Raw genomic sequence first — 27,909 nt, forward strand, 5'->3', positions numbered from 1 at the left:
GCATGTGGGCTGAAAGACAACACAACACTCACAATATTGCAGACTAAAATACAGTTTTGCTTAAAAAAAAGGGAAAATAAAAGGGCAGAACAACTTTGTGAAGAAAAACAACTTATTTTAATGACATGTTATGGCTGTTATTTATGACAGGACAAACACCCAAGCCATTTCTAAGTCAGTGACATTTTTAAAATCAAGTAAAATACAAAAAAACAAAACATATACCATTATATACAGACATTACAAACAGTAAAAGGCATCAGAAATATATTATTAAGCTCCATGTAATAAAACCAATTGATGTTCTTTTTGGTAAAGTGTTAATAGTCCTCGATCAAAACTGATTACAGTGTTATGGTCCAACAAATTATTTAAGTGCATGACATTGAGGACCATTCCTTCCAGTACATCCTAAAAACGCATCTTAAAGACTACTTTGGGATTATTTTAAAAAGTCAGTTTTGTGCGTTAAAACAATGGACTCTCATATACCCTAACCATGATTCTGTAATTTAGGAACATGTTGAGGCACAAGGTGGAATGAGACTTACAATTGCCATATGAATGGAAAAAATACCCCCACCCACATTTTATGACAAAATATTTACTTCATAGTCAGCATTTACTCTAGTTCAAGTTCCAATAATCTTTCACTTGAGTGTTAATTAAATAAGAGCTTGCAAATATCAAGCTAAACTAAAAGGAAATACAAAGTAATCATATCAACAAACCCAATGACTGGGATTCAACATGCTTCCCATGATACAAAAAAACACTACACAATATGAGACTGATGTTCTCCATGGCCACAGTTACCGATGAAAGCACCCTTGAAAACCCCCAGCCTCCGGAAAAATGAGTCACTCTACCACCGAACGAACGCATGCAGTGAACCCCATTGTCCTATGAGACAGTGGACATATACACTATGTCTCTCTCCACAGGGCTGAGGTTCTGTCTTAAGGTGTCCTCTAGTGGTCTGGAGAACCAACTGCGTGCCTCTGTATATCCCCCAAAGGGTCTTGTGATAGTAAAGCAAAAATTATGGCACAATGAGGTTCCCTAGGATCACTGCATGACCGTATATTCTGGACGACGGGTCTGGATGATTTTTGGACGTGGACGTCTGCCACCATCCATATCCTCCTCATTTCCTGAGCTTTCTTGATCGTTTTCGCAAACATGAACAACCACGCTGGGAGTGGTGGGAGTTCCTGGCTGGAGCTCATACTTTTCACCTGCCGTACAGAGAGAATTTATTCTTTAAAGTTCAAATCAGGCCAAATGAAATTAATAATTTAATCGCTCGCTGACCTATTTCAGAAGTATGGACCATTCAGAAAAAAAGATTGAGAATGTGAGATGTTACGTGTGTTGTACCTGGCCCTAGTCTGGAGATGGCACATAGAAGGTCATAGTTAATGACAGGTGTGGCGTCCTTTGCCTGCTCCCAACCCACAGGAGGTGATGGAGGAGGGGACAAGAGGAACTGCTTATCTGGTTTAGGAGGCTCCAGGTGTGGACTGCCAATGTGCACAGACTAGGAAAAAGAAAAGTTTTTTTTGTTGTTTTTTTTTGTGTGATAATAAGTACACAAAAAGCAGGCAAAAAGGGTGTGATGCAATACACAGTATTATTTAAGGAATAATGTACAGTCAGTTGGTCCTTATTGCAAAAAAAAAAAAAAAAATCCTGACAAAGGTAGAAAGGCATTAGAGTTTAGCAGTCATCACTGTAAACAAATAAATAATAAAAAATATATATAATAGAAAAATAAAACAAAATAATAATACAAATATGCATTAAATTGTATACTATATAATAACAATGTTATTATTTAGTTGTTTTGTTTATACAGTCAGTTAAATTGTCAAATAAACCAAGACGCAAAGTGAAAAGTCATTTATACAAACATCTGACTGCAGAATGAATCCAACAATTCAGAATCAAGTTTTTTTTTTTTTAAATAAAGATATTTTTTGTAACTAAATAATACAATTATATAATCATTGTATTATATTAATATATACAAATAATACTATTTTACACACAAAACACATTTTTATAGGCTACTTTTAGGTGACATACCTGGGCAAAATAGAGTCGCACCTCCCTGCCGTTGAAGTCAGTTTTGTGGAGTTTTGCTCTTGCCTCCGCAGCGGCCAGAGCATTGGTAAAGTTTATCCTCACCCGACGGAAACTCCTGAAGAACTGGAAGGTGACGTTTCGGTCAAAGGCACGGAACAGATCCTCAAAACTAGCCTGTGGATGAGAGGAAAACACCTCAAATGAATACATTTGATGCATCTTCATGGAAACAGCAGTAAGAAATGAACATTTTGCTGTTGAAGCAAGAAGAGTACATAAACATAGATTCCCTGTTGAGCAATGATGTCAAGTGTTTTGAAAGTGTACCTTCATTTAGGCTCAAACTGGCAACCTTATATATATATATATATATATATATATATAAACCTTAATCCTTCCTAAACCACTAGATTATCAACCACCCTGTGGCGAGACTCCGCTCTTATAAGACTTTATGGCTCTGAATCCATTTATCTTGTTTTCGGGGATACTGCCAGATTGCTTCTAAATTAAACCTTACTGACGCACATAGTACTAATCTAATACACATCCTAAAAATGACCACATCTGTCAGTGGTGCTCGACTAGATATTGGTTTCCAAGGTAACAGAGACTTACTGCACATGCAGATGGACTATCATGATGGACCATTTCAAGCAATGCACAGATTTAGTAGAGTATGATCCACAAATCCTGGGTTATTCCTATTGGGTGTAGTAGTGTGTGTGCGTAAGAGCTTACGTGCCCAAACTGTCCATACGCTCATTAAATGTTCCAACAGCATCTTATTCCATGATCTAACCACCCCAACCACAGACCAATTTAGCTAAATGATACACAAGTAGGTCATTTGGTCAACCCCAAACCACACATAAAGCACAAATCAAATAAATTAACCATCATCAATAAAGACAAAAGGTTATATAAGCGTATTCAAACAGCTTTCGGATCTATTTTTATGATTGTCATTCATTCTAATTAATGGCTGAAACTACCCTAGCCTATTCCAGCAGTTTAATGTATGTTTAGTATTTAACGTACTCAAGCTATTTAAATACTGTAAGGCACCATGTCAATGAAGCCTTACCCTCTCTTCGGGTCTGTTAAACATATCCAGGTCCTCTAAGGAGGCGATAAGGCAGAAAGGGTTGCACTTCATGGTTTTCAGGTGCATGATTGAAGCCCGTTGACGGATCCTCCGGAGGACTTGAGAGGTTAGAGAACGTAAAGGGCAGGAGGGGTTGAGACGTGTCCGTTTTGACTTCCCCAGCGTGAGGACACGAATGACGCCTGCTTTAGGAAACAAATGCTTTCGAAATCAACCTCTTCGCTCCTGCTTTCCCTGTCCTTCTCTGGTGGTCTCAGTTCCGCAGAGAGCCTTGAGCATTTGCAGAAAGGAAATGGGTCAAACTGAGTAAAGGAAATAGCTATAAGCCCAGCGTCTTTGTAGGCTACTGTGGTCACGTGACGCTGTTTTGTTGAGAGAGAATCTTCTGGAATAGTCCGTGCTCCCGCACCACCGATATAACGTCGGGAATGCTTCGTAAGACTGCAGGTCACTCATCCGTCTCGTTTTATATAAAAGTCCCTCAACCGCACAACAACATGCTCCGCCCACCGCAGACTCCGCCTCACTTTTCCATTCTGTACAGAAACGAATGGCTCTGCTGACTAATCATAGACACACACCCCGAGAGTGCAAGTCCTGGAAACTATGAGACACGGCTTTCCATGCAGCGAGCTCAGATTCAGTTCGGCCAGTCACACTATTTCAGGACACACGGTGTGTTAAAACAATGTTCTGTATCGCTCATCTCACTGTAGCATAGGCTATCTCTTTTACGCTTCCCCTCCCATCTTGATGGAAAATCTAAATCAGCTGAGCTGGGCAGAAGGGCAGCTGTGTTATCAAGCGCTGCCCGCAGCATATTTTCCATGGGTGTTAATTCCTCTCGTTTTCTCCTGTCTGACTCCAGGGGCAGTGGATTTGTCCTGTTATTATTGAAGAGCAGCTTTTCTCTCGCTATCTCTGTTAAAGTGGCATTCAGCGGTCACATCGTCAGGGTTATTTTTAACACTGATCTGCATGACGTTATTCTCTCCGAGTATTGCGAGTATTAGCATTACTGTATTGGAAAATTGTTCTAATACTAGTATAGAAACACTAACCTCCCTCTCGATTGTGTATCGAGACTACTATAGACCATTTCAAAAGATGTAAACAACACTGGTCCAGAAGCACTTCCTGTTTCAGTTTTTTAACACTACATAAAAGCTGGGATAAAATACAACCAACAGAACATTTAAAACTGAATCAAAAAGTTAAACAAACATCTTTAAGATGTTTTCTTTACATGTGAAATAAAGAAAACAGTTACAAACTGAAACAGGAAGTGTTTCTGGACCAGTGTTGTTTACATCTTTTGAAATGGTCTATACTGAAAGTGACGACAATGAAGCTGATGCACAGAGTAATCTTTTAGAATAACACTTAAAAATGCAATTCTCAAAAAAAAAAAAAAAAAAACTGGTCTGTGGACAGCATTGACAGAAAATAATACAAAATACAAATACCACAATATAATCTTAAAAAAGATTTCTAATTCAAATAAATGTTGTTCTTTTGAACTTTCAATTCATCAAAGAATACTGAAAAAAAAGTGGTCAAGGTTTCCACAAAAATATTAAGCACTACAATTTTTATATGATAGTATATCATTAAACAATGTTTCTTGCACACCAAATCAGTAGGCTATATTAAAATGGTTTCTGTAATATCATCCGACAGCTTTGCCATTATTACATTTTAAAATATATTAAACAGAAAACAGTTAATTTAAATTGTAACAATATTGCCATTTTACTTAAAAAAATAAATTATAACAGCCTTCTATACGAGTATGAGACTTCTTTCTAAAATATTTTTTATATTTATCATTATTGGCATTTTATTACAGAGGAGAATAGAGAGTAGCCTATACAGAAGATGGAAAAACTGCACTGGTAAACGTTGTGGGATGCTGGAGACGGATTTCGATGGTTTTTAACATTCAAAACTGTACAGAACAGAACTAACTCTGACTATTCTTCAGTCCATGCACATAATCACAAGCACATTTCTTTTATCTCTATTAACTGACAAATTATGTAAAACCTTGAAGTGAACATTCTTCCCATACTTTCCACACAAACTTTCCACCTCTCAATCTGGTAAAGAGATAAGAGAGATCTACGCTATAGGCATCTGTCAGTCATGTGTGCAGACGTTTTAGTCAAAAGCTGTGATTCCAGAGGAACAAAGCCTTTTATTAGAGAATGGAAAAAATAAAACAAAACATGAAACCAAATAACAAAGAGGAAGAAACATGGTAAATGGAAAATAGTGAACTGAGCAGCATTGTGTTTCTGTATTTTGTGTATATGCATATGGGTGGAAAGCACCTGGCAGGTGTTATTATTATAAACATTATAGCTAGTTACATGTTTCGAAATATTTCTTTCCAGTCAGAAGCGTACAACAAGTTGAATTCCTCATTATCAAATGGCTAAATATCCTAAATATTAGCTAAGTCCATCAAAGTTATGACAAATTATCTACCGTTACTGTAATGACACATTTAGGTTGTTATTTACTGTTTAAGATCAGCAAATAATCAAACGTAAAAGTTACAGCTAGAAAAATATCATCTACTGCAAATAAAGTTTTTATAGTTCAGTTTACAACTGAATTTGCCTTAATTTGATGGGTAACACTTTACAATAAGGTTCATTTATTAAACATTAGTTAATGTTTAACTAACATGAACTAACCATGAGCAATACATTTGTTAATGTACTTGTTAATCTTTATTAACATTAGTTAATACAAATCCAGCTGTTCATTGTTTGTTCATGTTAGTTCGCATTAACTAATGTTAACAAGATTTTAATGAAGTATTAGTAAATGTTGAAATTAACATTAACAAAATTAACAAATGCTGAAGAAGTATTATTCATTATTAGTTAATGTTAACTAATGTAGTTAACTAATGAACCTTATTGTAAAGTGTTACCGTCAATGTAAAGAAAATCCAATTCTTGTATTTACCATTTATGTACTGGTAAATTAAGAACTTAAAAATAACTTTGTGGATAAAATTATTACACATTATGTACAGGTCATTATTTAGTCGAATGGCAAACTAGATTTGTATCTAACCCCAAAGCAAATGAAGTATTATTTTCCGTCATTGTAATGGATTTATAATCTGCAATTAATAATGGAAAATAAAATGATCTGCAATCTATTTCTTGGCAAATGATCATATAGAAATGTGTGTAAAGGTGGAAAATGGGCCATGACACAAGGTGTGGAGAGCACATAGTCTACCTAATAATAATAGTCAAAACTGACCAGAGGGTAAGTCCAGGACTTGGCTGCATTTCAAGCTTTCAGAAACTGAGCATGACTCATAGGCCGATGTCACTTATTTGTCCACTTAAATGGCAGATATTATGTTAGGAAGTGGGCTCCAACTTTCAAGAACGTTTCTAAATGAGTCAGTGTTTTGTTTTTAAGACCCTAGCTGTGGTTTTGATATCAGAATAGGTTTGCTCAGGGAATGTGAATTTAAAAAGAACAGCTTATATTTTCCACTGAAACAGCTGAGTTTATGACAGCTCGAGGACCCATGTCGCACAGAGCAAGTGTCAAAACTCCTTCCAGACTTTCCACAGAAAGCAGCAACCAAAGTGGATTTTTCATCATGAGAAACTCAGCTGACTGTGTGAATAACCACACCAAAAAAGCCACATATTTTGACACATGTATTGCCTGCAGAGAAAATATACAGTGAAACTAGACAGTGTAACATATCCCATGGAAATTAGGCTTTTGATTTGTTTCAATTTACAATGGCCCAAACTACAACCCTTTCTCACGTTAACACTAGACAAGAATTTCTTTGTTTGCAACACATAGTCATAAAAACAGAAGATGAGGACACATAATGTCCTAGATCCTTCCTCATGTATATTGTGAATATACTAGGTTTGTACACATGGAAACTTGAACAAAATTTTTATTATAAGCGAATGGTGAATTTGGCAGGAGAAAGAGTTTGGGCTGTTGAGAGCATTTAAAGGGATACTTCAGGTTTAGCATTAAGCTTTGTATACTAGTATTTCCGAATTACCATGCTCTCCCCCCTCATATCCCCCTGATATGAGAGAAAAATACATTTTTAGTCTGGAAATCGTCATTTTGCGTCATCGGAGGATTTTTGTGCTAAAGACTACAGCCAGAGTTCCGCATTTTTTCACCACGCCCATACGGGGCGGGATCTCATTCATAGAATGTAAAGATAGTGTCAGCTAGGGCTGTCGCGGTAACCGCAATATTGTGGTACCGCGCTTCTGACAAGTCAACCGCAGAGGATAGCACGTAACCGCAGCAACCGCGATATTCACGTTTTTTTTTTATAAGGCTATACCCTTCTTGTTTTGAACTTAATGCATGTGTATTGAATGTTAAACAAGTTCATAACGATAACAAGACTGTTTATCATGGTGATGTGTAGCCTACAGGCTTCACACAGACAGTGAATGAGAGAGATCGGCAGAGCGCGTCACGCGCTGCGCGTGCAATTACCTGCGTCTGTCTTTAAAGTCGTGAAAAGCTTGTCGTGTCAAAGGGAAGCGAAAAATTTGTCGCATCATCATTTTAACGTTCTCTTCACGGGTATTTTCCCATAAATGCGCGTCAGCAGCAGCTCTGGTCAGCATCCCACAACACAAGGAAGCCGAAATAAAATCAGTGAGTCACGCATTGAATCAATGGGTCTCTAATAAGTGAAGCATCAGCTTCAGCATTGCCTATGCGACGTTGAATCTCAAAGCCTTGAAAAGTTGAATCTCAAAGTTAAAAATAAATAACATCTTGTTGAATCAGCTTTTTTAAACGTGTTCGTTGAATGAACGGTTCAATGACTCGCTCAAAGTCCGTTGTCATAACAATATGCGCGCTGAGTGAAGTCTTTCAATGCTCATATACTGTAGACGCTGTTTAGTTTCGGTTACATTGGTTACTGAAAATGTCCTCGTTTTTGTCCACATCGTAAACATTATTTATATAGCAACAAAAACATATAAATGAATTAAATAAATAAATAAATAAATGGCGGTAATACCGCATATCGCGCTATTGAGCCACTCAACATTACCGCAAGGGAAATTCCATAACCGCGACAGCCCTAGTGTCAGCCATCTTTCTGTAGAAGCTAAGCTAACAGGCTTTTGCCTCTTGGTCTGTGTAGAAAGTTTGTATAGTAGGCTATCACGATGATGGAAGGTAGTTTTGAAGTTGAAATGGTTTCGAAGATCTGTTGCGAGAATATGATGTACGAGCCGCAATACAGCGATAAACAGTTGCGAGAGATGGAGGAACAAGAGGCGGCCGGAGTGACACCTAAGCCCGGCCTATGGAAACAGATACAGAGTCCTATTGCTGTCGCAAATCTCAGTGATGCCATTTTCTTCTGGACGAGATCGCTGAATACACAGAGCTTTGAGTGTAAAAGTGTTAATATTAATTATATTTTAATTAAAAGTCATAACTCACATTGGTTGTGGTTCTTTTTATAAACCTTTAGTGTTACTAGAGAATGGATTTGCCTCGATAATGTATTAGCTTAGAGAAATAGTGATTTCAATTGGAGGAAAACAGTTCATATGCAGAGCTTAAACTACTCTGTTGACATGGTCCTGCCTTGCATTATATTTTTAATGTGAAAGTCTAAGTTGTGTTATATACATTAGGCTTGTACATCCCGGTAAAATGCAATTTAGCACCATTTCGATGGTGTGTTATAAGTTATTTGATGGTGTGATAAGTTATTTGATGGAAATTTATCAAATAACTTACGATATATCAAAACAAATCTAGTTGTATCCATTTTTCGGATTCTGCCATCCTAAATGGTAGGTGTGTTTTGGGAGTGGCCTCTTAAAGGCAGCAAAGGAAGTGCATTCTGGGAGTTGTTGTCTTTGAGTAAAAAAAATACATTTTCTGCCTTTTCTCAGTATAGAATGCTTCAATTTCAAAAATAATTTAACATTTCTACAATATAAATGACCAATATTAAATACACATTCATCTTCCTTGAGGTGAAGTATCCCAACAAAACCGCGACATGAAATACCATCCATGTACCTTCCCATTCTTCAGTGAGGAAAATATATCCGCTGTGTTCGCCATAACGAAGTTAACGTGTTCACATCTGTCAGCTGTCATTCTTAATGTTAGAGTTCTGGTCCAGAGATATTTAACTCAGTGAAGAAAGTAGATGTTTTTTTTGCTGGATTTTTTTGCCGTTATATTTCTTGTTGAGTTTTTGTAAATACGATTTTTCACAAAGTGTGCTTTTTCTGGGTGAAACGCAGCATTAGAGTCTCACGAATGTGTACATCACATAGCCATGCACAGACCAAAGGCTAAGGTCAGAATTTAAATAATACATTCAATTGAATATTATTTACCAGAGTTAGCACGTATTAGCATGTGTCGGGTTAGCATGTGTGTCGCAGACTTTTTTAAAAAGCTTGATGCTGGTCGCTATTCACTCACAAGCGTGAAGCCGCGAGTGGGACATTTTTTTTTTTAAATCTCCTTTTCTTGGCCATAAAAGAAAGAAGGGCACACACCATTAGAACAACACCAGGGTGGGTAATTTATGACTTAATTTTCATTTTAGGGTGAACTATCCCTTTAAGACTTTAGACCTCCCATGCTGTAATGGTCATTAGCTTGAGTTAAAAGCAGATGGAAAATAGCATACTACAGGTGGATCACAAAACTGCAAGTATTGCACAAGTTTGTTTACAACTGCTTCACTGTAAACAGGCAAGTTCAAAGAACTCAGGGTGGAAGATGATACTACAATGATAGGTTCTGAAATTAGGTTTGTTTGCTGAGGCGCAGATGATGATCATCTGCATTATGGAGATAAAAAACAGAAAGAAACCAAGTCAAAATACAAGCTAAGAACTGCTGACAAGGCTAAAAGAAACTGTGTAGTCCAGTGACACTTGTGCATTAACATATGCAGCCAGTTAAAGTTTGTGTGGCTTTATAGGCTTACCACTTTTAAATTCTACAAAAAAATAAAAAATAAATTCTGTCAGTATGTACTTCTATTAAATTCCCCATGAAATCAAAATTGAAGTTTTTGGGAGTTTTTAAGGGTTAGTTCATCCAAAAATTATATCATTATATATTATATATATTATATCATATATCATTATATCAAGTAGTCCATGACAGTAACACCAGTGGTTTAGTTAGAATGAAGCATCGGAAATACATTTTGGTCCAAAAATAACAAAAACTATGACTTTACTCAGCATTGTATCCTCTTCCGGTTTTGTTGTCAATCTGCGTTCAGTGACGCTGATGACATAACGCTGCTGACGTGTTATCTGGTACGTCCATGTATTCGGGTTCAAATAAATATGGCTGGGCAAAAAAGCAAGTCTTCCTCTGTGTCGAAATCCTTAGACTTGATTGCGAAGATTGTTTTGTTTACAGCGGTGTAACTGAACGCGAGTGGATCATATGCGCAAGTTACGGCATACAGAAAACGTATCGGACCCATTTGAATTCTACACAGAATGCTATATTTTAAAGCGATATGAAAGAGATTAGGAGGAGAAACACTATAGGATCGAACTGCAGCTTTACTGAGCTCAACGGTTCTGTCCGAGACTATTTTAAAAAAGGGGAGGAGCTGTTCAATGTCCCAATATGTCCAGCCTAGTCTTTCTGTTTCAGTGGAAATTGCGTCAACACATTAAATAATGAATAATGTTGCGCATTTCAATGAACTTCATTGGATCTTTAATGCCGTTACAACCTGTATGACTTTTTCTGCGGAACACAAAAACAGATATTTTGAAGATTCTTCATAACCAAACAGTTTTGGTGAGCCTTAACTTCCACTGTATGGACAAAACCTAGACATTTTTTGAAATATCTTTTATGTTTTAGTTTTTTACTGAGGTAATTGGGTATCTAAACTCAGTATACTGTTCAGCGTGCCGCTACCCATGCATGCATCACTTTTAGTCATGGGAAATTGCATCCACACTGCTGCTGACATCATTGTTTACCTGTACCTTATTCACATTGTGCTTAAACAGACAACACATGTCATTGGAAAATGTCAGTTCAATGATTTCAGCCCTCCAAAACTATGTTAGGCAAAACAGAATTTTGTTTAATCACAAGATTTTTGTTTGGCAAAATTGTGGTGCATCACTTCCGACCATTAAGTGTGTATAGGACCACACTGCATAATAATAGCATAATAATATAGAATGTTTCCGACCTAAATGATGATTTTAGGCAAACTGCAGTAACTTTACCCATCAAAGCAGAATTCAATTTATTATCCATTAACAAATGTATATATCAGCTATTTTAAAAGTTTCATATAAGGCTCCTCTGCAAGAATCTAAACAAATGTAAAAAAAAAAAAAAAAAAAAAAAAACTGAAGATGACCAAAATGTTTCTGCCACCAAAAATTCATACTGATTGATCACTGCATTTACATGGACCCTAAAAATCCATCTGTAATTAATTGGCCAAATTCAATCGGATGGTAAGGGGTGGTTTAAAACCTTTTCTAATTCGTTGTGGTTGCCTCCACTAGCAGTGGATAATCCCTCTTATACCATGGTCATTAGCCAGCATAAACAACAAAGCTATTATTGATGTTTGCAGCGCAATATTTGACAGAAGTGTAAAACTGATGGTTATTCTCGTCAGTTACGGCTTTTCAGCCGTAATCTAGCACTCTGCCCGATTTGAACAGGAATAAAGTAGTGAGTAAGATTACATTTGTTCAATAAATGAATTATAGCATTTATCTGAACTAATTATCGATCGATCAATAACGAAGCTGTGAATTTAATTACTTAAAGGAGACCTCCGGTGCAAAATGAACCTTTGGTCTAATAACACATTGGTACCAAGTCAACCGTTCAGGAGTCCTTCCTTCAGACTCTCATCTGCAGACGCCTAGCTTTGGCGTGGGAAGGGGTGTTTATAAACAGCGTGGCGCAAAGCTTCATGTGCTCGCTGTCTCCTAATTAAGACCTGAAATAGATAATATTAAAACTGGTTTTAAAAAAAAAAGAAAAAAAAAAAGAAAAAGAAAAGGTGGATGGCTAGTTTGTGCCAACAGCGGGAAACTCAGTAGGCTATATTCCTGCAGTGTGTCAAAAGATCAAATTCGATTTGAAACTTGTGACAGACATAGACGCACACATCAAACCGATCACTTTATTTAGCGTTCATGTAAACGTGAAATAACTTTTCATTATGACTAAAAGAAACAAAAGATGTCCATGTAAACAGCTATGTCTATGGTGGTTACTTGACCTGGTCCTTTAATCATATTTTAGAACCAGAACCATTAGCATTGTAATGCATGTTGCTTCCTGTTTCCACATTGTAATACATGTTTGCTTCCTGTTTCCACATTGGAAAGCACAATGGTACAGATTTTCCATTTCATCCATTCTCAACAGCAGACTATTTTCTATCTCTATTATGCTCTCATCCCATTTCCATTCAACTCAAGGTTTCCACCCTATTTGGAAAATTTCACACACGAAACCTGTTGCCTGGACTCAGATATGACCTACTTGTGACAACTTCTTGTCTTTGGATATCAATGCTTGCATTATTGTACATACTCCAAAGTCCACTTAACAAATGCTCATTTAACAACAGACATGACACACTGACAAAACCTGTGTAGTGTGTCACTGGTAAATCAATCTCTTAGCTGGACTGTATAAAAAAGGGTAATTTTTCTAGTACATTATAATAACAATGTCTACAACTTGACTTAAGGCTGTCTGATGACTAGGATTTGTGTAACAGCTCAACTAAAGTGACGTCAAGTGGAAAATTTCTTCAGCCATAACAAACACACCTATTCACCACTCCAATGTCTTAATAATCTTGTAAGGAAAATAAGCAAACACATGAGTCCATTATGGGTTGTTATTTATTGTTTTTTTTTTTTATTCACTCAGCTAATAGACTTGTAAATTACTCCAATATCTCAGACCTAAACTTAAGGGACGCAGAGAAATATAATAAACCTCTATTTCTTAAAAGCACAGGCTACTACTTCAAAATATCTTAAACTCTAATTAAACAAATTGAAGTGGATGTTTATAAGACATTTTAAAACACAGAGTGTACAAAGATAAATGGTTGAAATGTTTCATTCTGATAAACCATATGGAACCAAACCACTCAAAACTTATGGATTGACTCAAACTTTTACAATATGAATGCTATTTCCCTTTTTACAATGAGGAACAAAGAAGCTCTCAGGGAAATTAAAGTCACACCACTGTCCAAATCTCCATAAATATTCCCAAAAACGCCATAGTCAAAAGGTTAACTACTTTATAACATCACAAAAGCCAGGCATTGAACAGAAAATTAAAATATTACCAGTAGCACAACAACTTATACAACAAACTAGACACCTTAATTATCAAATGACGCTTGCATCATATCATTAGGTGAAAGATTATATCTGCTTATGGCTCATTAAATAAGATTACGATGAAGATTAGTTCACAATCACTGCTCACCAGATCTCAATTCAATAGAGTATTGACTTTTGCATTGCATAACACAAATGTCAAACCAAGAAAACATCAGATTCTGATGCCTTGAACTACAGAAATTTCGTTTTTATTTTATTTATATCACAATAAATGTCTGATATGTTTATGTGTCCAATATAGTTTATCTAATTGCTATGTAATCTCAAATCTAAAAAAAAATAATAATAATTTTTTATATAAAATGTTGCTGGTGCTATCTATCTTGAAAATGCCACTTGGTTTGATATTTTGATTTGACACCCAGTCAATAATTGCATCTTTGGTCTATTTATTTCTGTAATGCCAGGTCTGCACATGGTTCATGGGAGGGATACAGGAGTATGAATTCATTATTACTCACTCTTAAAGGGTTTTCAATGGCAAAAACATCCACAGGAACTTTCCAAGCCACCAGTGAATCAGTCAGCTCGGTAAAATGCACGTCCACGGTGGCTTCACTGTCCTCATTATTTGACTGCTGCATTGTGTAAATATGAAACTGATAGGAAACTACTGTCTATGTACTTAAATAGTTTTAATTCCTACTGAACTTTTGTTTAAAGCGACTTGCGTGGCAAGCTAAGCTATCCGTCTACTGTATGACAATGTCATCACCATTAAACGACTCATGCTTTGGGAACCGTTTTTTTTTAATCGACATTGACGTGTTCAGTTGATCTTTTTAATTAACTATAAACTACGTGTTTGTCTTTTGAGCTGGAAGTTATAAGCAACCGCGATTTAACCATAATTTGCTGAAAACAGTCAGCTTCGTCGACATACCTAACTACTCGACAACTTCCCGTTTCCTTTTTCATATTCAATAATTCCAGCAGGTGGCGGTATAAGACATTCAAGAAAATGAGAGTTTATGTTGCATGCATATGGTCAGAGACAATTCATATAGATACATGCCACTTCCTAAATCCAAATAAATAAATAGTAATAGGTATATAAACCACCATAGACCATATTTTACAGTTTGCTTTTTATCACCACAGCAGACGCAATTATGTCAACACGTCTTCATCTAATCCACGTAAAAATTAAACAGACAAAAGTTTGAACACACTTCCTTGACTTACAGGCATGCTTAAATGATTGAGATTATATTTTTAACCAAATATAATTTGTTCCTATTTTAGGCATAAACAATATTCACATTTTTAGATAAATCTAATAATATTTTTTTACATTTATATATAATAAGTAAAAATTTCAAAATAATTCATAAATATTCTAATCGTTATCACTATTTCTATAAATAAATAAATAAATAAAGAGAACAAACTGTTAAATGATGCGTCAAGTTCATATCATGATCTGATATCCAAATGACATTTTCTGGCCAAAATACACAATATATGAAAGCATTGGAGATTTATTATGCTTTTTATAAATATTTGAACATTCTGTGTCATTTTGTTCTTACACAACAAAATGACACAAAATGTTTAAACTGTTTGTAAACTTTACGCATGTGTATTTAAATTATACTCTATGGATTCACAGACCAGGCTTAAGTCAAGTCTAAATGTATGTTTGAGATGTTTTAACTGAAAGCAACTTGCACAATTTTTTTTTTTTTTTTTTTAAATATCAGTGCCATTTGTTTTGTCTCAAGACAAACCAATGTTTTTTTTTTTTTTTTAAGGCACATTTATAACTACTTAAATGCCCTGAATGAACTAATCCTGGCTTAATCTAAGCCATGTCTGTGAAACCAGGCCTTTGACACTGCAGAGGTCAAAACAAACCCAGATTAAACCAAATGCCAAGATATAAAGCCATGCAAATTATTAAGATTTAATAAGTGACTTTTTTCAAAATGAGGGGTTAAAAGGCCTTTAATTTACCTTCAACATTACTAATCTAAATGAATACTTTAATACTGATTAATTTAGTAATGATATTTTTTACACTGTAAAAAAGAATATCATGCACCAAGTCACTGAAAAAAAAAAAAAAAAAAAAAAAAACACACAGAAAATGTAACACTATTTTTACAATTTTTGTCATAAAAGCAAATCTTACTTTATTAATATTATGAAGGGTCACATGAAATGAGAATAAAATTAACACATTTTCAAAGTCAATTAGATTGTTTCCTTTAATATTTGATGTTGCATTATATACAAAGTGTGCCATTATGTTTCACAATGCGATGAAAAACATTTATAAAAAAAAAAAAAAGTCAAAACTGAGGAAGTTGCAAGGAATGCGGGCTTGTACCTTGGATGCAGAACTTTTCCAGACTAACCTCAAGGAAACGTCAACATGGCCATACTCATTTCGTAAGAGTTTTCAAATTAAATAGTTAAAAATTCTGAGCTCATTTACTCACCCTCATGTCATTCCAGATCTTCAAAATACTCAGAAGTCATAAATGTTTTTAAAGACATGAGGGTGAGTGAATGACAGACTTATTTTTTTAGGGGGCTAGGGTTAATTATCCCTTTGAGTAAACAATAATGGCAAAATGAATTTTTCACCCCCCCATATTTCAAAGTTGGAAATCTGTAAGCTAATATTAATTAATTTTAAACTTTAAACTACAATTCATAATCACTATATATATCATCTATCCAAGGTGGAAGAAGCTCTGGATAGAAGATTGTGTTTACAGTGTCAAATCTATAGCTACCAGTGTGGCTCATCCCTTTATGTTGAACAATGTTAACCTTTATGAGTCTACCTTAATAGTTAAACTTATCCTGTGTCTATTAGTAAAGCAATACCATCATCATATTTCTTCTTAAGTAAACTGGGAAAGTGATCTCCACTATTGTGTAAAAAAAAAAAAAAAAACCTGACAACACACACACAGTATACAGTACATCTTAAAGTACATGTGTCTAAACAATAATCTTATTTTAATCATATGCATTTTCATCACCCCCATCTAGAATGGTGATGGGTGACGTTCTCACTACTGAAAATTCAGCATCCCACCCTGCAGCTCTGCTGGGTCAAATATTTCAATCACAAAGATAAAACAGCATTGTATACCACACAACTGCATCATGAACTGTTGTTTACAAGGATGCACTGTATGATATAGAATAAAAACGAGAGAAAAAAAAATACTCAATCTCATCAATGAGTGTCATTCTCTGTGATAATTCTTTTATATAAAGCCAGACCACAATCAGGTCACAAGAAATAAGCACAGCAAGGTTTAACCGATCCAACTAAAAGTAAGTTTGTGGTCAAAATCCCTTACAATGCAAATATCATCCATTAATATAGCACTCAAGTATAGCCACAACTCTGAACCTCAACATTTAATTTGCTTTAAAAGTTCAGAAATGTTAAGGAACAAAAACAAATGATCTTAACCATTAATGTATTTAATCAAGTGATCAACACAATGAATTTTAAAACACAGGGGAAAAAAATACACATAAAATGATCACGTCTCAACATGTTAAGCGTGGACCAACAGAGCCTGAACAGACCTGACCTGTGATCAAAACACCCCCCCCCCCCACCCCCTGTTACACCTATAAATCTGAGTTTAATCTACCAGAAGTCCTTCTTAATGGTATCAAGAGGCACCATATGAAGTGAAGGTAAAAAGTCTGAAAGCGAAATGTTTCACTGGGCAGGTAGACATTGAATGGCCAAATCTGGTAGTCTATGGTAAAAAAAAAAGGTTCCTGTAGCTTGCAGTTGTTCTAACAACTGACATTTTAAAGATAACGGTTGAAATAAACTACTGAAATGAATGTAGCTTCCAGTGTCCAAATGCTCAAACTTCTGCGAATAAACAAAAGTTTTATTTACACGACAAAAATAAGCCTATGGCAGAGGTCATCCTTCATCCCAAATATGGGCCACAGGTCTCCATCATCAGGATTGTATACAAGATGAAGTAGAAGGACAGTAGGTTACTGCAAAATAATTCAAATAAAACAAACAAGAGGTAAATACAAGCAACCAAGATAGAAAATGTTTAAATCACTTCAAAATGACAGAACATTTACCCGTGTCTCATCTTCATCATCTGAAACATGTGGTCGGGCGATACGCATCTCCTCCTTGCTCTCTGCAATCTGTTTACATTTCTAAAAAAGATGAATTGCAAAACATGAGTACTTGGTTATATGTAATATGGTGCTGTCAAATTGATGAATATAGATATATTATCGTGCGCACATATCGCCAGCTTATTTAGAGACATTTTTAGTCGAATGAAGATTGTTATAAAAGTTAAAAAAATATTAACGCCACGCATGCCGAGTCCTGTTGCAAAAGCATATGAATAAAGAAACTACAAAGTTTGCTGGGCCAAAAAGACCGTTAATCGCGCGATAAAAAAAAAAATTGACACTGTTAAAATGGGTTTGCGTGAAACCCATTGCGTGTTTAACTGACAGCCCTAATACATTTTCTATCCCACCCCACAGATTTTAAAACTCATTTTTAGATGGATTTATCTTCAATGGCACCATTTATTTTTAAGTATTACAGCTGTATCTTAATGCCATCTTTATGAATGAAAGCCAGTATCACTAATATTATAGCTACTGATGTCTCAATGAAATCCCCAAAATTTTAAACATTAGGCTTCAAATAATATTGCATGTTTCGTGTTGTAGTTTACCTTGCCATTTCATTACAGTATACCATTATTTCAGCATATCTGAAAGCTTCAAATTTATCACAATATAAATAGCGGAGGTCTCTCCACAATTAAAACGCTCTGCCGATGTTGATCTGTGTTTTCATCCCAAGTCGATCCAATTCACGTTTGGCCAAACGAGCTTCAGCAGATACATATTTATTTTGTTTTTTATATTTATGTGGAGTTTGTGTTGGAGTGCGTGTTGTGCTGGACGAAGGAGTGTTTTGGTGCATCAGACTCATGTCGTTAGCTGCAGTGCCATCGCATAGGCCTCTAGCTCATAAACGCCAGAGGAGAACTGGCCCCCGACTGAGCCTGGGTTCTCCCAAGGTTTTTTTTTTTGTCCATCGGGTCACTTGATGGAGTTTTTCGGTTCCTTGCCACTGTTGCATTTGGCTTGCTCAGTTGGGGATATTTAAATTAAATGACCCATCATAACATTGCCGCGTGCAACTTCGCACTAGTGCAGACGCGTTGAGTATAAACCAGGCTTTACTCCATGTCAGCACGCGCTCTGATCAGTTAAGGTGCACAGACCTCGAATCATCTACAGCAGTAGCAGCCTCTGATTGCACCACTAACTCCCCCTCCGTTTCCCTCTTCAGCTGATAATAGTATTTAAACATTCTCTATGATAAATGTTTGTAAAAAATATTTTAATAACATAGTTTTGGCGGTTGTAAAGTTAAAATGACGGTGTTCAAATACATAAAATTAGACTAACGTTAGCCAGCTTATAGTATCATGATTCAGGACGCTAATATTTATTTGATACACATTTTTTTATTAATCGAGCAGCAGAAAAAATAGTTTATATTAGTCGTCCAATTAGTCGACGAATCGATAAAATAATCGATAATTAAATGTCATGGCCACGACAAAACTATGTGAAATGAACTCATCCCTGAACTCCATCCCCCGGTCACAGAAGATAAATGGACTCATGCTGAATAAAAGTATTCATTTAAAGCTACACTGTGTGATTTTTACCCCCATCTAGCGGTGTAAAGGTATATGACCATCCAGTGAATATTAGTTTCTGTTCCTCTCAACTCCGATTTCATTTTAACTCCTACGGTGGCCAATGTAGTCCAAGATTAACATGGCTTCCAGTTCGACCTCGTCCATGAGTGTTAACTCAAACGTAAACGCGAAAGGCGAAGCTTTAATTAACGGGTATGTCCCTCTTTGGCTAATGTACTTTCAAGATGGAGGGGCAACATGGCGACCGACATTAGAACCCCTTACCCGCATGTATTTTCAATGGCATATTATACACTCACGAGAATACTTTATTACTAGAACGAAGTAAATATACATTAATGAGCACACATATTTTTGAAAGAACGAAGTGTTTTTAGCCAAGAATAAACATAGAGTTACACAGTGTAGCTTTAATTAAAACAATAACAACTAAAATCTTACTGACCACAATATACATGCATATATAATCTGATTCACTGAGCAACAAAAACAAATCTCACCTCTGTGAACTCCTTGATGCTAATGCTGTTTGCTTGTTGAGCCACTTTCCTCTTCACCTCCTCAATACTTGCCAGATTAGGTGTGGGTGCTGGAGGGGGTTTGTTGGTAATTGTAGGAAGGGGAGGCATCGGGGGCATAGAGGTCAGGGCACCCATGTTTGACAGAGCAGCGGTCATGGTTGCAGCAGTCATACTTGCCACGGCAGCGTTCATCGTCATGTTTGGCATTGCAGGCATACCTGGTATACCCATGGGCAGATTCATAGGTAAATTGGGCATGGGCAGTGGCAGAGGCAAAGACAAGGGGGTTGGAGCTGGTGTTGGCAGCGGTAACTGTAGAATTGCTTTCGGCTTGAGACTTTCAGGTATGGGCATTCCAGCTTTTGCACACATTGCAGCGGCATTAGCCTTCGCAATCTCCAACAGTTGATCTTTATCTGAAGTGAGAAGTAATTGATTGTTGTGATGTAGACAGACATTTCTTGCAATTAATTTGAAGTTAATATATTTTATTCATGCTAACAAGAAGGGGGAGCCAAGCAAAAAGCATATTTACCTAGGTCAGTGAGACGCGGTGGCGTCTTGCTAGAACTGCGTCGAGATCTTGAGTTGGACCTCCTCTTACGGAGAATCAAAATTGGGGAATGGCTTGGTTCACGTTTCCATCGATCTCGTCTGTCAAAAGATCGCCCTCTAAATGCTGGTCTCCTCCGGCGTGACACAGATCGTGACCTTCTGGATCGTGACTGACGGGCCCTTGACCGTGAACGAGATCTTCTCTTTCTAGCAGGGGAACGTGACTTGGACCTCCTTTTTCGAGCTGGTGATCTAGATTTTGACCGTTTCCGCTTGGGGGATTTTGATTTTGAGCGCTTTGTCCTTGTATGGGATTTAGACCTTGATCTTGCCCTTCGATTGGCTGATCTTGATCGTGATCTCCTTTTCCGAACAGGTGACCGAGACTTTGTCCTTTTTTTACGACTATGTGAGGGAGACTTGGACTTGTGTTTTCTTGCAGGAGACCTTGACCTCCTCTTGCTGCTGACAGATTTAGACTTGGACCGCCTCTTCTTGGTGGAAGAATCTGATCTGGAACGCCTTCTTTGAACAGGTGACGTTCTGTTGGAGGACTTAGATTCTTTCAGTGTATTTGGTGAAGGTGATCGTGAGCTCTCTGATCGATCATCTTCATCTGATCCTGCAGTGTCATGTTGAGGAACCGGCTCGGAGGACAATGATCGAGATCGGTTTGGTCTTTCTTCACATTTGGGATTTTCGGGCTCCTCTATTATTTTATTTTGTGTGTCACATTCTGATGATGTTACGTCTTCATTTGATGGCTTTTGCACAGATGTACATTCAGTTATCACTGGTTTCCATCCACCTGCTGTCCCTTTTACTTCTAAATTTTCCTCCACAGCATCCAAAACTTGCAGTCTAGTCTCTGGGGTTTCTTTTAAACTTTGATCCTTTAAGGACTCATCTCCTTTAATGGGAGATTTAGAGTGTGCAATCTCAGTAGGGGACATACTTCTATGTGATGTTTGTCGCTCCCTGGAAATGGATCTAGATCTTGATGTGTTTCGCTGTGAAACGGACCTTGACCGTTTACCTTTTTGCATTTTATCCATTGTTAATTTTGGGGATTCAGACTTTGAATTATGTGAGGATGAGCGTGACTTTGATCTTTTACGTCGCAGAGGAGATACTGATTCTGACTTTGTGCTATGAGGGCTCCTAGATTTTGTCCTCCTTTGAGGGACTGCAGGAGAACGTGACACAGAGGGCCTGGAGCGTTGAGGTGACCGAGACTTAGTTCGACGTTTTGGGCTTCTTGAACCTGATCTTTTACGAATGGATCTTGATCTAGATCTTCTGTTTCTTCTCAATTGGGATCTAGATCGTTTAAGGACCACAAGGGATCTTGAGCGTGCGCGCCTTGCTTTTCTGACAGATCTAGACCTGGACCGCCTCCGAGAAACAGGTGTCCTCTTTCGAGAGCGAGATCTTGAGTGTCTTCCTCTCCGTAGAGATCTGGACCGTGATCTTGATCGCCGATTCTTCCGCCGAGAAACAGATTGTTTTGATCTTGAGCGTGAATATCTTGTTCTTCCAGTCGATCTAGATCTTGAGCGACGACCCCGCCGTGGGGACCTGGTCCTAGATCTTCTGGTCTTTGTGCGAGTCCTTGAGTTAGAGCGATACCCTCTTCTTCCAGAGAGTGACCTTGACCTGCGTCCAGCTTTCTTTGTCACTTTAGATGGGGACCGTCCTGATGGAGACCTTGAGCTTCTTCGTTTTGTTCGACCCTTTCCACCAGAGGCAGACACAGACCTGTCCCTTGAAGATGATCTGTCACTATGGTTTCCTGATTTACCAGTTGACTTCTTTGGGGTTCTGGAGCGACTATGTTTGGATTTCTTCCCTTTAGTGTCTGAAAGTGATCGTGACCTTGACCTGGAGAGGGACCTTTTTTTCTTTTCTTTCTGATTCACATTTGCTTCCTTTAAGATGTCCTTCTGCAGAGATTGCTCTTTGTGCACATTCTCTTGCTTAGGTATGATATCAGGAAGTTCTTGAGCTTTACCAAAACTTCCATGTTCACCAACAGCTTCCACTATTATGTCCCTCTCTGGAATTAGTGCATTTGTAGGCTCAGGAGACACATTTTTTCTCCCTCCTAGTTTGAAACTTTCTTCTTCACTGTGATCAGAAGTCATATCTCTCTTTTTATCTTCCAGTTGGGGTGGGCCATCTTTAAGTTTGTCACTTGGAACTTTAGCTGCAGTAATAGGGGACTTCTTGTCCAAGTTTAAAGACTCCATCTGCATTTTTTGTGATTGTTTTGAGTCCAATTCCGATTCTGACCCCGACGCCGAGCTACTCCCCGATCTTGAGCGAGAGGAGGACTTTTTCTCTTGCTTTTCCTCCTCTCTCCGCTTTCGTTTTTTCTTCTTTTTCCCAACACGATGTTTTTGCTTTTTAACCTTGGCATCAGCTTCCACATCACTGAGGTCTGAAAGGACATATATTTGTAATTTTACTTTTCAGAATAAAAGTCTCATTGAATTGACAGTAAATTAGTTTACATTTGAGCTTACATTATGTAATAATTTGCCAGATTGTCTGTTACACATTGTGCTGACGAGAACATATGCATACCTTCTGTACAGTTTTTTGTAGCATCAGTCTCTGGGTTAGATAAGCCATCCTTTTTAACACTGTAACAAAAGAAAATATTTAATTTAATATAAAAGAAAAATGATGATGATGATAAAAGAAACATATAAAAAAAATGTTGCCATGAAACAAAACAAAATCTCACCTCGTTCTTGTTCGGGAATCACCATCTGACTCTACTCCAGATTCAGAGCTACTGTCTTTTTCACCCTTGCGCTTCTTACGTTTCTTCTTACTTTTGTGTTTCTTATGTTTCTTGTTTTTCTTTTTGGGGGTCTCACTCCCATCCTTAACATTAATGACTTCATATGGAACAGCAGTCTCAGATGGCTTATCATCTGTGAGGTAAGACACAATGTTTACAAACATATTTATTTGAACATAACTACAGAATGAAATAAGTTTATTCAAACTGTTTTAAGAAAGTTATATTTAAAAGTTATATGACAATTCAGTCTTTATCATCTCTCTTCATCAGAAATCACATATTGAACTACTGAAAATCGTTGAATATATGAAGACATGGAAAGCTCTCACAATCTTTTACTAACAATCATTTCACCATGATTTTCTTGTTTATCACCTTGACTCTATAAAGGGCTAAAACGAAACTTACCAGGACCAGTGATCACTGCATTCTCCATTTCAAACACTGGTTTAACTGATTCCCAATCTTAATTTTGCTAACAATTTCTGTTGTCTTTTCTCTGTAAATCAGGACAAAATGTGTTGACCCTCAGTTTTCAATCTGAAAGGAAAAAAACACATTTATAGCCAAACTTTAAGGGGTAGTTCATTCTTAAATTGTTCCAAATAGTTTTTTTTTTTTTTTTCATTTTTGGGTGAACCCTCTCTTTAACCTTACTCGTAGCTTACAGTTCAGTCTACATTAAGCCTAAGCCATATTCATGCACCGTCACTAAATATTGCTTTATTAAGCTAACAAGGCTTTGATTCAGCTGAGAAGCCTGCACCACTTTAACACATAAAAATCAAACGAAGAAACAAAGATGACAGTGATCATAAACATGTTTTATGCAAATTATTTGTTTTCTGTGATACACTGATGTGAATTTTGCTTACATCACCAAATAAGTGAGATGAGATTGTCACCACAGCAAAAATGATTTCTTATAGTCTTGGGAGGAATCAGTTTGAAAAGGCTAAAAATTAATCAAATCACCATGTGCCATTATTTATAAGTGTTAACACTTACAAACATTAAAAAAAAGTTATAGCATCATAAATATACAGATTTTTTTTTTTCTAAATTGCATCCAGAGAAAATATTGGAAGTACAAGTAAAAATTTGAATGGCTGGGCCAAAGACCTTTAAAAAAACATATGCAACAAATATAAAGACTGAAAGTATGTTGTTTTGAGCTTCTTACATAATATCTGACCCACTAGGCAGAATATACATAGAGCTTCTTTGCACTCAACCAGGGCTGTTGCATAATAACATCAGCCTGGCAAATCACTTTTTGAATCACAACTTAAAAAGATGGCTTTTGAACAATGCAGTGAATCAGGGCTAATTTATTATATAATTTAAGATGTTGCAGGAGGGTACTGAAACAGCATAATGGATGTGACTAGGATAGTAACTAATGATAATAATGAATTAAATGCATCTTAACTGAAGGTCGACTTATCACTAGCATTGTCTTTCAAACAAATCACCTTCATGCATTAGCCTGCACAAATTTACCACAGTACCACCATTTTATTTAATCACAGTTTCACCCAAACTAACAAAAACTATAGTTATGTTACTGTAAAATCACAAGGGGAATACAAGTTTTTAATCTGCAATATATCTGTTCGTCTTGTGGCTAGATGTATATTCCCCATGAAAATATCCAATTTTAAATGTTTTACAAACTAAGGCTTCTGTGGCAAATTTAAGTGGACTTATGACCCATTACAAAATCTTACCATTGTAACCATAGTTTGGCCCCAATATACTACTGTAAAAATCACAATAAATGAAATTGATCTAATGTAAATGTGTAAAGCGCCTTATAATTAATTTTAGATTTGCAAATACAAATATTGCATTTTACTACATTAAAGTGAGTGCTAGATTTAAGCAGGCCGAATAGCTTAGTGGTTGGTTTTAACGCCATGCCAGGTGTTGTGGCTATTTTTTATGGTTAGAAATGTATGGTAAAACTATCAGGTTTATACAATTTATTTTTACTAAAAAGTTAAGGCCAGTTGGTTTCACAGACAGGGCTTAGATAAAGCATTAGTTCAATTTAGGGCATTTATATAATCATGCCTTAGAAGACAATAAACAAAAACAAAACATTACTGGTGTGCTGTGCATCTTGAGACAAAACAATGGCACTGCCATTTTAAGTTGCTTTCATTTACAACAGCTCAAACATGCATTTTAGTTTGGGTCCAGACTTAAGCCTTGTCAGTGAAACCAGGAGGAACTATATTTGGTTTTACCTTGTTCGTTTTCTTCAAAAGACTTAGGAGTAAAAAAAGGTTTCTCACAGGGTTAAAACCAGCACAACCTAATAAAACATGCTCCAATGATAAAGAGCTTTGACAGAAAGAACATGTTGGATCTGAATCTTAAGACATTGCAATAGTGAAACATTCCAATTAAGACAACAATCTTTGAATCAATGAGAAATTCATATAGGCCTATCTATGAATATATAAATGAGTGAGTGAGTTTGTTTGTTAACGGAATGTAAACATTCAACCGACACTTAGTAACCAGCAGCAATTTAGAATGGAGAATTCCTAGTATAATATAGTGGTATTCCCATAATAGAAGTTAGATAACCAGTCGGTGGTGTTTTTACAGTTACTCAGTAATTATTCAGTAGTAAATATGACTAACGTTACATTATAATAGTTAAAGACGCAGATAAGCAGACGGTGCACGATTATGACGGTTGGCTGTTTTGGTATTATTCACCTCATGATTATAGACACAGTTTTAACTACGTCTATCGAAACGAAATCGACACGAGATAAACATGCTTATTGTTAAATGTATACAGCTATTATAGTCTTACGTGATTGTGTTCGCATCGTTTCATTCAGAAGACAGAATAGAGACTGGTCACCAGCGCGGCTAACTCGGCACGCGCATCATACAATGGCTAACCCAACATGCGTGTTCTGAAAACTGCGTAGGCTGCTCATTTACAGGTTCTTTATAATTAATCTGCTTGGTTGGATACTATTACATTACGTGTCGGCAGAAAGAAGTTACGCGTCGAAAATGCTATTGGTTGAGCGTTTCGCGGAACACGCGGACAAAGGCTCGTTAGCTTGCTATTAGCTTAGCATCCCACTCGCAACAAGCTTTACGACAAAAAAAACACACGCGCCAGTAATTTCCGTCATATTCTTAAAGTAAGCAGACAACATTTTTTAGAAATATTCCACCCGCTAATACTCACCTGTGTTGATGACTTCTTGATAGGTTTCAGTTACGAACCCACGAGAAACTTGCTCGCTGTTGGACGCCATGACATTTACAGCACAGTCAGTCCGTCAGTATCCCAGAAACGCATGAAACAACAGGACCCCCAAGACTTCTTCGCTTGTCTATTGCTTAATCGACAAGCACAGAGCGACATCTAGTGTCATCCAACACTAGACTTCACATTCACACGAGGAGCTTTCCTACAGATTTTGATCAGTTCGTTACCGTAGCGTTAAAAAGACACAGAATGCGAAAACAAGTTTGTTACAGATAGATTTATTTATTTATAAAGTGCTTTTTACAATACAGATTGTTTCAAAGCAGCTTTACACAGAAATGACAGGAAAATAATGCAACAAAGTTTGTTTCCAGAAGAAAATAGCTTCACAGTCCAGCTTAGGTAAGTTCAGTGATGTTTATTTATTTATTTATTTTAATTTACTAATTTAGTTCGTTCACACAGCCGCCCTGGAGAAATCTGTGATTTCGTCCAGCTCAGTCCAGTTGTCATGCAGACAGATTGTTGAATATTAAAGGGACATTGTGTATGAATTGCTGCCATCTTGCGTTGAAAATGTATTTTGCATTCAAACGAATCATACTCTCCAGCAACTCGCTTTTACAAATGTGTGTTGCATCTACGGTAACTATTATGTACCAATAAGCTATGACAGGAATGGATAGCACTTCGATGAGTGTTCCTTCGGGTGAACAGGGTTGTACGGTGGCCGAGAGGTGCAAAACAAATCACAATTATGAAAACAAAAAAACAAGTCAGAAAACACAACGACAATTCAGAAAACAAAATAACAATTCAGAAAACACAACAACAAATCTGAAAACAAATTCAGCAACTTGATACAACAAATGAACGAATGTTACAGTAGCCTATGAATATGAATTACTGACTGTGAAAAACATAAGCTATTGTAATAAGTAGTCAAGCCTTCTTTATTTGTTATATTTTCTGAAGTAGCCTTCATGCATCATCATCAACTTATCTGTCAACATCAACATCTGTCTTTATAATAAAGGTCACAACCAAACAAGCGAAAAAAAGCTTGTAATTAAGACTGTAACATTGTCTTACCTGTTGAGAAGAAAGCATAACTTCAGCATCTCTTTTGGGCTGTTTCTCCTGCATTAGCTCTATCCACCTAGAAAAGGCTATCCCGACATTAAACAGGGTTGCCAACTCTCACACATCTGGCGTGACACGCACACTTTCAGCATCAATCTCACGCTCTCACGCACACGCAACAAACTTGTCTGTCATCACACTGGCGTGGTGACTGACAGACGTGCAGTCTCCGTGTTCATCTGCGCTGTTTCATGCCGATGTGCAACTGACGTAAAGTTAATAAATCTGTGAATAACTGCAATTACAGATTTCGAACAGAGATGG

The 27,909-nt window shown here is 36.8% G+C and overlaps 2 protein-coding genes across 4 annotated transcripts; both read right to left on the reverse strand.

Moving 5' to 3' along the window:
• Positions 1–94: 94 nt before the first annotated feature.
• On the reverse strand, positions 95–14,561 carry rcan1a (regulator of calcineurin 1a). 2 transcript variants are annotated; one of them, XM_039687854.2, is made up of 4 exons: positions 14,118–14,561; positions 2,089–2,262; positions 1,381–1,540; positions 95–1,238 (listed from the first exon to the last, which is right to left on the reverse strand). In XM_039687854.2, exons 1-4 carry the CDS (start codon positions 14,238–14,240, stop codon positions 1,069–1,071), a joined length of 627 nt encoding a protein of 208 aa, XP_039543788.2. In that variant the 5' UTR covers positions 14,241–14,561; the 3' UTR covers positions 95–1,068. The 2 variants fall into 2 exon arrangements, with proteins under 2 accessions (XP_039543788.2, XP_039543790.2); XM_039687856.2 differs by lacking the exon at positions 14,118–14,561 and adding an exon at positions 3,176–3,874.
• Positions 14,562–15,765: 1,204 nt separating this feature from the next.
• Positions 15,766–26,717, reverse strand: sona (SON DNA and RNA binding protein a). Of its 2 annotated transcripts, XM_039687845.2 has the most exons (8): positions 26,479–26,717; positions 23,664–23,795; positions 23,193–23,385; positions 23,030–23,088; positions 20,424–22,883; positions 19,868–20,304; positions 17,743–17,823; positions 15,766–17,649 (listed from the first exon to the last, which is right to left on the reverse strand). In XM_039687845.2, exons 2-8 carry the CDS (start codon positions 23,689–23,691, stop codon positions 17,647–17,649), a joined length of 3,261 nt encoding a protein of 1,086 aa, XP_039543779.2. In that variant the 5' UTR covers positions 23,692–23,795; positions 26,479–26,717; the 3' UTR covers positions 15,766–17,646. The 2 variants fall into 2 exon arrangements, with proteins under 2 accessions (XP_039543779.2, XP_088989266.1); XM_089133140.1 differs by lacking the exon at positions 15,766–17,649 and having other exon boundaries at positions 17,722–17,823.
• Positions 26,718–27,909: the final 1,192 nt, after the last annotated feature.

The sequence above is a fragment of the Pimephales promelas genome, chromosome 7, assembly GCF_988280905.1.
Source record: "Pimephales promelas chromosome 7, fPimPro1.hap1.1, whole genome shotgun sequence".
NCBI lineage: Eukaryota > Metazoa > Chordata > Actinopteri > Cypriniformes > Leuciscidae > Pimephales > Pimephales promelas.